Source organism: Thunnus maccoyii, chromosome 15 (genome assembly GCF_910596095.1).
Source record: "Thunnus maccoyii chromosome 15, fThuMac1.1, whole genome shotgun sequence".
In the NCBI taxonomy this organism is placed as follows: domain Eukaryota; kingdom Metazoa; phylum Chordata; class Actinopteri; order Scombriformes; family Scombridae; genus Thunnus; species Thunnus maccoyii.
Window position 1 is genome coordinate 23,749,845 of NC_056547.1, and position 10,910 is coordinate 23,760,754.

General features: G+C 39.0%; 2 protein-coding genes across 4 annotated transcripts; one reads left to right on the plus strand and one right to left on the minus strand.

Moving 5' to 3' along the window:
- Window positions 1–4,556: 4,556 nt before the first annotated feature.
- ndufs6 (NADH:ubiquinone oxidoreductase subunit S6) lies at window positions 4,557–6,433 on the minus strand. The gene is made up of 4 exons (XM_042436719.1): window positions 6,249–6,433; window positions 5,871–5,924; window positions 5,227–5,349; window positions 4,557–4,693 (listed from the first exon to the last, which is right to left on the minus strand). The coding sequence occupies exons 1-4, from the start codon at window positions 6,390–6,392 to the stop codon at window positions 4,625–4,627; spliced, it is 390 nt and encodes a 129-aa protein (XP_042292653.1). The 5' UTR covers window positions 6,393–6,433; the 3' UTR covers window positions 4,557–4,624.
- A 47-nt stretch (window positions 6,434–6,480) lies between these two features.
- Window positions 6,481–8,092, plus strand: mrpl36 (mitochondrial ribosomal protein L36). Of its 3 annotated transcripts, none has more exons than XM_042436718.1 (2): window positions 6,481–6,504; window positions 7,609–8,092. In XM_042436718.1, exon 2 carries the CDS (start codon window positions 7,620–7,622, stop codon window positions 7,986–7,988), a length of 369 nt encoding a protein of 122 aa, XP_042292652.1. In that variant the 5' UTR covers window positions 6,481–6,504; window positions 7,609–7,619; the 3' UTR covers window positions 7,989–8,092. The 3 variants fall into 3 exon arrangements, with proteins under 3 accessions (XP_042292652.1, XP_042292651.1, XP_042292650.1); XM_042436717.1 differs by lacking the exon at window positions 6,481–6,504 and adding an exon at window positions 6,519–6,790; XM_042436716.1 differs by lacking the exon at window positions 6,481–6,504 and adding an exon at window positions 6,878–6,947.
- The last annotated feature ends 2,818 nt before the right edge of the window (window positions 8,093–10,910 follow it).

Sequence of the window (10,910 nt, forward strand, 5' to 3'; positions counted from 1 at the left end):
TCATTAGCCCTAAATGGTTTATAAAAAATACATTTTCATCAGCTTCAATTATTAAAGGAAACTTGACAAATTTGGCACTCACAGCATTAAAACCAACACTTCTTAAAACAAAGCACAACAAGAAAAAGTGAGAAGTTTTTTTTTCTTCACCGTCTTTCTCCTCCTGTTTTTCGATTTAGGAACAGTGATAAAGTATTTATCAGAACAGAGGAGGGATCTGCCCGGGCTTTGTATGGAATTAACCATTTCAGATTAAATAATTCAGGATGAATTCAACCGAGAATTTCATTCTCTTTCTGCCTCATGAATAAGTAAGATTTAAGATGATAAATAATGACATCTGACTTCTTATTTTTGTAAAGTTTTCTTTCTTCCACTCGCTGTCAGACAGGATCTCATTGTGGTAGGTTGCAAATATATTTTTTATATTTTTGCTCACTTTTTTTTCCTTTTCTCTAAATTTAATGATAGAAATGATACAATTGCTTCCTTTTTAAAAAATCTCAAGTTGAATTTGACCTCAAAAGAAGAAAATGTAGACTCATAAAGGATATCGAATGGCAGTCAGATAAGAGGTTGACCCAGTGCTGAGTGGGGTTGAGAGATATAAGGTTATACTTGTTCTCACCTCAAGCTGTTTGGGACATGACTTGTCTCTTGAGCCTAAAGCATGGGGGAAATATGCAGAAGTACATATACACACTTTAATTTAGTGTTGAGCATCAACAATCTACTTTGATTCAAAAAAGTGTAATTGGAATCAGGTAATTTCATCAAGGTTTTAATTAAGAAATTTCTTAATTTTCAGCATTCTACAAATAATAGCATTTATTTATTTTGAGAATCCCTCAATTAGGAAATCAGTGGAATCCCATGGAAATCAGTGAAAAAAGGCAAGTGGGTCAGTGAAAATACTCAGAAAACAGGAAGGGACCTGTGAAATGCAAAAAAGTGAGAGAATTTAATATGCTCAATATATGCATGAATACAGGCACTAAATGGCACGAAGAACACAGAAAAACCTTGGATCAGCTGCTACTGAAGAGAATCCCTAAAACATGAAAATGTGTATTGACCAATCTTGTGACAATTTCAGTCTGTCAGAGTTTTCACTTCATCAATAATCAATGAAATGATTTTCTGAGAATTACATTTTAAAGTGAGAGCAGTATTAATCCGGACTTTAAACCTGCAATAGTGAAATTTTTGACCATTTGGCAGAAGCAGAAAGCAGCTGTAAACACTGACATATCACCTCTTAAGTTGATGTGTTGCCTACTGGCACATCCAGCAGACACCAAGCAACATTAGCAGTCATTTGGAGTTGTGTTTCTGCCACCTGTAAGGTGTCCAATATGCTCTCCTTTTAGCTCTGACAGCAGCTGCCTTCTGCAGCAAAAAACAACACTATGAAAGCACTGGGACTGAATCAAAACAGTAAAGTTGTGGGCTGGAAGACCAACAACAATGAGCTGAAAGATTTTAAAATGCTACATAGAGCTGAGAGGAACTGCAGAGTTTGTGGGTCCATCAATACGAGCAACATCTTTCAACCACATGTAGTCATGTGATCCATTGTTAATATAAGCCTTACTTTTGACTAAGAGATACTATCCACTTAAAATAAAATATAAAATAACATTGATTTCCAAATAATTGCATATGGAAAAGAGTAAATATAGCTGTTTTAAGTCACACTTGTAGTTACAGTACAAAATGCAATGCAAAATACTGTCAAAACTGAGCATAGACCAAATTTTGGGCTATTTTGAAAAAATTCTAGTTAGATTCTCCCTCCATCATCTCTCTCACTTCCCCCTTTCACACTCTCTAACTTTCTCTGCTGACCTCTCACACTTTTTCTCCCCTTACGACTCCAGCCATCACTTATCTTCTCTTCTCAATCTTTTCCTTCCCTAACCCACATCCCTCTCTCATTCCCTGTCCCCCATTAGCCCCCCCCCCCCCCCCCCCCCCCCTACTCGTGTCACCTCACCTCTGTCTGTTCTAGACACACAAGCAAGCCACTCAACAGCCAGTCTGACACGAAGGCCTGCTCCCTGGGCCATATAATGTGATTAAGCCACAGTGAGTTGCTGTACAGGTTGGGGGAATGTTAGACCCACTGTTTATTTGTCTGGCTCACACCACCAGGAGTTATTTGCCCCTCTGTGACTTATGAGACAATTGACATAGAGGTGATAGGCAAAGGACTTTTTTTCCACTCAGAACATTAATGGTTTGTTTGAATTAGATTTCCATTTATACTTGTTCATATTCTTTTAGTCTGTGCACTGTGACCCTTTTTCTGAGTCACTTCTACTTTTAAAATTTTAGTTGGAATGTCTGCACAGGAAAGTATTGACAACTTCAAATTACTCCTCTCTGCACCTTCCGTCTGACACCTATTTCCTCTCCACACTGTCTGTATCTCTGTCGCATACCCAAACACACACACACACACACACACTGCCACTCACACACAGACTGGTATACTTATACACACAGTTCTAAGTCTCTTGCGTCTTGTCACACACACTTTGGTTTTCCGGGGCTATCAAAGTGCTGAGTGCAAACTCTCTCCTCCAAAAACTGTCACATGTCGCCAGAGGTGTCTCGCTCCCTGTGGTAACCCTCTGAACCCTCTGGCACAAGAACAAGTCATTATTTCCATGGTAAAGGTCAGAAGCTCTGTCACCTGACTCTAAAGTGGAGCTGAGTGGAGTCGCCTCGAGACAATGACCAAAGGTCAGTTTTCTGTTTTGCCTCCTCATACAGTAAGTATAGATTTGAGGACGACGGGCTGCTCCCAGATCTGCCTAAAGCCCCCTCTGGTCACAGTGGCTTCCAGACATGGAGGTTCAGATAATTGGCTGCAGGGAACTTCATAATGAGCCTGAGGGTCTGTAATATGACACATCTTCATGGAGAAATATTTTAATGGGGCAATTACAGCAACAAGGACGATGTTTTGTGTAGAGTGAGTGATTGTTGTGGAGGGGCGCTGTGTTAAGGAATTCAATGGCATTTAACTCCATTATCTATCGAGGAGATTTTCAATATGAATACAGTCTCATTTGAGCTTATCTTTGTCTGAATGGTCTGACCTAAGAGTGCAGGTCGCATTATGCTTAAGAGTTATATTTGCAATTATTATCCAATATTATGCAGAAAGGAAGTGGATAACTGGATGTAGCCATGCACTCATCTGGTGATTTGACAGTTCAAGGTTGAACCCATGAATGAGATCATCTGCAAATTGGTTCAGTCCGCCTTCATAATCTGGAGTTACTTGACATATATGATGTTTAAGAATATTCTATTATACTGGCTGATGCATTTAAGAATGGTGAATAATTAAAGGGTGCAGTTGAATCCAGCACAAAACATAGTGCTGTTTAATTCAGCACAATTCATATGCTCGGTTTCATCTGAAGATTTTGCCCCTGGCAATGCCTACAACTCAACCAACCACCACCTCTGAACCACCAACCGCAAGACCAACCAGTCAGCTCTCTGACACTGACCCGGCTTCCCTGCCTCATTTTAACAATGCACCTCTCTCCCCTTCAATCATCCAAAGTGGTCTGACTATAGATGAGGTTAACTACAGCATAAGCCTCACTTCCAGAAGTCACCAGGGCCAATTATATCAGCCTGACTACTCATACCCAAACTGAGCTCTATGGTGTGGAAAATGCAGTTCCACTGGCTGCATCACTGGGGACAGAACAGGCTAGTGCTGTCTGGAGCCTGAGCCAAGCGCAGGCCAATTTGGCATGCAGAGGTCTATGGAGAATAAGCCTGATGAAATATATATATGATCTTCTTCAAACATGTATTGTTCCGCGCTGCTGTGTCTTATCAGGCTGGCTCCCTCCTGATGTCTTCCAGGCTTGGCAGAGCGAGACTCTGCAGCGCAGATTGTGGGGGGCCGATGCACAAGGAATGCTAAAGGTTCTGTCAGTGCTCCTTACAGTAAACAGCAGAGACGAGCCATATCTTGCCTACTTATTGATGAAAGCAAGTTCAAAGCACTGCTATCACAAGCAATCAGTTATTCATGCAGCAAAGAAATAAATCCTAGTCATGCAGACAACAAAAGAGCAGATGACACAGGTGCACTGTAACATTAATCAGATGGTTTACTGTGGTTCAAACCAATTTGGAGTTTTGCTTCAAACAGACCCTTTAGTGTCATATTTAAAACAGATAGCTTTGGTCTGTTCAATGGGAAATAAAGTCTGAAACTTGGCTTTCATTGCTGTACCAAAAATGTTTCCTTATCTTGGTGCTCTCTGATCAAACACATCTGCAGGACACTACTGACCTCTGCTTGTCATATGGTGGAACTGCATCCAACTACTGCACAGGTAGCAGTTGTGTTAAATGGGACATGAATCTTCACAAATTCCTCACAAAAATAACCCTCAAAGAAACATTTTTATATATTCAACTGACTATGGAAAATACACATTTCAGCTCAGGACAATGTTGTAAGTGTAAATGCTGCAATGTTTATTCCAACAGTCTTCAACAAAACAAAAGCACCCTCAGACAGATAGATATAATTTATTAACCAATATGGCAATTTATACAGAGAAGCAAAGACAAAGGAATTGTTTCAGTGATGATGCTTCTGCTTAAACTGTAATCCACAGTAGCCACATGTGCCCACTTTCGTATCTTTATCCTGGAAAGAGAGAGAGAGACAAAAAAATAGTTAGGAGTTAGTATCTATGTGATTTGGGACCTTTGCATAAATAAAAATAAATTACACATAATAAGCCATAATTCATTTTCACCTCATCTCAGTTGATAGAGATCGATATCAGCGAGAACATTCTTACCCTCATTTAGCTATGCAAGTTTGAGTTCATGAATCCAGAAAAACAGTAAAAAGGTCATACATTTACATGCGCTTAATGAACCACTGTGTAGAATCTAGTGGACTTTATGTAGGTTCTCGTGTATTTTTCTGTTGCTACCTGACAGATTGTTCTGTTTCCTCTTACAGAGATGTCTGGATTTTAACAACACAAACTGAATAAATCCACATAAACCTAGGTGTATGCAACACTTTGAATCTCCTAACCAATCTGATTCACAATAATAAACATGTTGTCTGCTGGTAAACATCACATAAAGCACTGGTTGCACCTATCAGGTTTGACAAAACAGGGCACTTCTAATTATTTGAGATCTTGTGTATGCACAGACTCTTACCAGGTTGATATAGACTTTGGGGTGACCCAGGGCTCCTCCACCTCCATCACAGGACACCACTCTGGCCTCAATGTCAGTCACTGGCTCCTCTGCCACCAACTTGATGGCAAAGTTCTTATTCACCTTGACACAAATAATTTGATTTCTGTAATTATCTCCTTAGTAAAATTAGGTTAAATTAGGTTTATACTGGAAGCATATAAGCAACACAAGGGTATTTACAAACATTACAGTGAGACTGTCGGTGTGTGGGTTAATGATGTTTTGATGGTTGTAGGCTATCACTTGTGTGTACCATTGCTTCATTGTTATGGCAAAGATACAGATTTAAAATGAGTTAAGTAGCGAGCATATGAGATTTTCAGCACTGAAAAATACGTGGTGAACTTGTTTTGAATGTCAATTCATGTCCAATGGTTGAGTCACATGATGAAGCGAGGAAAATACGTGGATTTTAGAACAAGACTGTCGTGTTTGACAAGATTTCAACATTTGTATGATACAAGTGTGCAAATTCGAGGGCATCATTACTTGAATGATTCACACAACACCAGTGATGCACACTACCAGCCTGTTTTTTCAGTTGTTGAACAATACATCCCAACGCAAACGTTTTTAGTTACTTCAGTGTATTAGTTACTTACCTCTTTCTGTCTGCCAACGAATCTGGCTCTCCTGGGATCCTTTTCATCATACACCTGAGTGCAGAAAACACTCAAGTTATAAACTGGAGGAGCAGCCATATAGCGGCACATAACATTTACTTATTTGCTAATGATATAGAAGTCCATTTTCGGACTGTGTTTTTTTTTATATAGCTGTAACAAGAGGCAGATACATATCTTCTCCTTACACACACAAATTAAGGGATAACGTTTAAAGGCATGTAATTTGAGGGGCTGTCCGATAATGGACGTACAGATGCACCTATTACCAACACTACTACGAGGCTAAGGGTTAGCTAACACAAGGCCAACCAATAATACAAACAGAGAGAATAGAGGAAAAGCTTTTAAACTTACCTGGCCGGTGTGAGTGATGACCTCACCGGTGCTGGAAACCTCTAAACTGTAGCGGTGAGCAGGTACAGCTGACAGCCTCAAAGGTGAAACAAGCACCTTAACATTTTTACTGAAGGACAGAACTCTGCCCGCTGCGGCCGCCATGTTTGCACCAGCTTGTCTTGACTTCCTGAGCTGGCTCCTTCTGGTTTTATCGCTTCCCTGAGTTTTGCCTTTCAGGCTTAACGTTCAACGGTTGCGTACCACCTTCAACAAGGTTTTCACCCAAATGTATATGTTTTGGTTTAAGTTATAAAAGATTTATGCTCGGATTACAGCTACATTGGAGTTAGGGTCTACTAATGACGAGAGAGGCAGGATTTGAACGAAGCCACAGAGAGAGAAAACTGACTGGCAGGCTAAATTCAGGGCAGCATTATCTCCATATACAGCAGTTGAACCCTCACTAGCAAGAAGTAGCATCACGGTCGTGTTGTGGTGAATAAAGCGCGACATTCAGGGGTCTGAACCCCTTTTTTGAGTTTTCAAGGAATCTCTGAAAGGTTTGTTCACGTTGTTTGAGTTTGTGATAAGACTGTCTCGCTGGGGACTTATGGTAGGGCTGTGTTCGTGTTTGGTAATGAAGCTAGCAGGTCAACCCTGTCATGCGCGTCTCCTTAGCATGTTGCATAGCTGTCCTGAAGTATATACCGGGCCATGGTATTTACATTTTATGTTACACAGGCTTTAAAGCATATCACTGATTTCGAAAAGGTTGCTAAATATTTTGTGAATCTGGTCATATAGGGGCACAGTTGTCTGTATAGTGCACACTTTACTCATTTGTAGTCATTTGAAGTATTGCTGAATGGTATTGCTACTACAAAATGTTGATGCAAGATTGCCTAATTAATGTTAGGAGTACGTGTGTTGATAATCTCGCAATATTTAGGCAGTTTTGCGTTCAGGCAATAGTTAATCTTACATTAATTCAATGAGAGGAGAAAATGTGATTTTAATAGTTTTTAGTAAGTTAACGTAAATGAACTTTTCCTCTGGAAAAACTATATGAGACACTTATGGGACATATGAGACTATTACTCAAAGTAGAGCAATTTTAAATATCATTTCTTAACTTTGGGTCAATTATTTATGCCTCTGACAAAAAAGGATAATATGATGGGCAAGCAAGTAAATGCATTCAAGGTTCATTTCTGTCAGCTGTGACAAAAAAGCTTAGAAAATATGTTTCATGCTGCCTTGAAAAGTATAAAAATGTAAATGCATGATCTCTAAAACACAATCTTGTGTCATATATATTGAAACATCTACATTTTCCAGCTATAACTTGTGAATAATCTGTTTCTGTCCATCTCTTTAGGCTTTGACATCATGGCGTCCCACCTGTTGAAGCACCTGGCTACCTCCCTGGCCCAGATGAGCCGGTTAACGCCAACCTTCTCTTCACCTGCAGCTAGTGCTTACAGATGTCTGTACACCCTCACCACAGCTCCCCGCACACTGCTGCTGTCATCGGCCAGAGTCAACTCAATCCAGCCCTGTTCGTCTGGCTCCTCAGCTCAGTGTGGATCATCTCTGTTGGGACACTGTGAGCATCTTCCCTGGATCCAGCCCTCTGCAGGGATGAAAACCAAGTCTGCCCTGAAGAGGCGCTGCAAAGACTGTTTCTTCGTTCGGCGAAGGGGACGTATGTTTGTGTACTGCAAGACAAATCCAAGACACAAGCAGAGACAGGGCTGAAATGTGTCAGGTTAAAGGAGTATGGAGAAAATTGCTTTGAGATCATGGGGATTTCTATTTACGAGAACTGTGCTACAACAATAAATTGTTTTGCTGACACCCATCATAGCTCTTTCTACTCGTGTTTCTCTCTCAGCAAAGATGGGGCAAAGTTGCATCAGATTTATGTGTATTCAAAAAATGGTGAAGAAATGATAAATTCTGTCATTTTCCACTTTAAGAGCATTTTAGGAAATGTATATAGCACAAGAGTTAAGTAGAAGTGTCATTACCATGATAACCATTTCAACTGGGCCTTTCTTAGTACATTCACATATTTTAGAAACTGACTGGATGTTTGTTTCTCGCCAGCTCATATTGGAAAATATAGGAATGCTTTTAATTTCTTTTTGAGTCATTATGAATTTGTAACTAAAAGAAAAAATAATCTTAACTTACATACATACACAGTAACATATTACACTGCCATTATCCGGTTATAACCAAAGTAACCTTTTGCAAATTGGGGCTTCAGTTTCCTAAAATTATTAGCGCACTTGTTAGTTCTGTCTATGGGATAACAATCTATCATTTCAATCTTGTATTTTATTGATTTTATCACACAGACAGTCTTCCATTGTTTCTCCACATGGGGGAGCCAAAGTCTTTTCTACACAAATACAGGAGCCAACCTGTGTTGGTCCCTTTGAAGTCCTTGTTCTCTAACCGCAGTTACCTATTATAAGTTGTGTCTTTCATCCTCTGCTTCTACACATTTTTATCAGTGTCTTAACAATATTCACTCATAAAATGTGCAGAATCTTGTGATGAAAGTTGTCTGTCCTTAGGCTTACACTTGTTAAGGTCCTAAAAAACAAATAGCTGTGTGTCCTAAAATCTGTGGCCACCTTTTATATTTTTACTGAAAGACAGAGAAAGCACAATTTACACAACAGTATTGACATACTGTGACATGCAAACTGTGCAGCCATGGAAACCTGGCTGGTTTAAAGGTGTTTGGCAACAAACAGAAATAACCTGCTTGAATAGTTTTCCTGAAGGTTAATATTTACTGATGGAGGAACAAGGAGCAGCAAAACACTTGCCTTTTTTTTTAATGTATACTATATTATTTAATTTGAATGTTTGTCTTATTCCCAGAGAGCACGGCAGGATGAAGTTTACTATTTCTTGCATTTCACTAAAGCGTAGTCATGAATAAACTCAGAACCTTTCTGTGTGGCCCCTAACATGTTATCCTACATTTATCATCCTCTTACAAGTCCTGTGTTAGTGAAATACTGTAATGAAGGGCATCTTGAGTAACAGATGTTCATTGAGCTTTACAGTACATACATTTTCAGTATGTAGTTGATGAACAAGTCAGCCCCCGGATACAGTGTAGATCTACCATCTGTGGCTTTCAGAATCAGTAAATGAGGAGTTGCTGTCATCTAGAAATAAAAGAGATGGAGGAAAAATTGATGGGTGGATCAAAAAAAGGAAGTTTGACTTCAAATAGATACTGTATGTTACTGAAGGCCAATTACCCCAAACATCTCAAACATACATTCCACAGATGGCCTCTGAGTTCTTACCATCTTATCGTGTGTGCATGTGTGTGTGTGTGTGTGTGTGTGATTGTCTCTCAGATAAGTTGTCCACACTCAAACGTCACAAATGTCTACTTTTCTAAAAAGAAAAAAAAAAGGATGTACTCAATCACTCAAGTTGTAAATTTCTTAATAAACTCAATATTTTTACTATTTCTATAAGCACAGTGAAACACCCAAATACATATGTTAAAGATTTAATTTGTATTTGCACAGTTGTTGTGCATGTTTATGTTTATTTTAGAATTGGACACACACAGGAAATGTACTGAGACATGCGCGTGTTCCCGTGCGCACGCGTGCCACCACGTTTCCAGAGCTGGTCACATTTTTGCCAATACGAGTATACCTCGTGTAAGCCTAAAATATATAAATATATAATTACTTTTGCGTTTTTATTAAACCGCGCGTGGTATCTACATATTGGGAGCGCGTGCACGTGGAGAAAAACCATTTCATTGTAATGTGTATTTTATTTTGAATTTTCAACCGGAAGTCAAGTCATTTAATCTAGCCAGAGTGATGTAGATAAAGAGAGTGGCGACATTTCCGTTGACTTTCACTGGTATTTCACCAGCATGATTAGTGTGTTAGCCATCGTTAATGTTATGAATTACACCTGTATTTGATGAGTCAGGATGTCAGTAATGAGAAAGGCCTTCTCATTTCTGATCCACTGTCTCTCTCCATGGTGCTGAACAATTCAAAATAGCTTTGTAATTAAACAATGACAATTTTACACTTGCCTCATATTTTAAATATGTTTAGGTAAGAACATCTGTGATAGAATATGTCTTATAGACCCTCTTTGATTACAGCCTGTAAAATGTAAATATTTTATATATGGGGTACTAATGAAATACTTTGTTTTTTATTTTATTTATTTATCCCATTAATAAGTGAGGAACAGAATTAGAGCAACTTATATTAATACAAATTTGGCAAAAATGATTGAAATGTTTAAAAATGTTTCCTTTGTGTTGCATTACCAGACTACAGATGTAATAGCAGATTTGCTACTACAAATAGTTGATTTGTGAGAAAGCTTTGAAAAGTTTTGATGTAAACTGTGAAAGTAAAACGTACAACTTTCTTCAGGGGCCAAATCTTTTTGCTGCAGGGCCAGATTTGGCCCAAGGGCCACTATTTGCCTACCACAGCTATAGACTGACATAGCTGCTTTTTGAACCACACTAACAGTTGTCTCCAGTGGTTGACGCAGTCCCTCACTACTGTGCTTATAAGTTGATTGGTGTAACCCTTTATTTAGCATTGGTCAGCCAATAATAATTGCTTAGAACACAAACTGGACTATTGATTTGTTAACTGA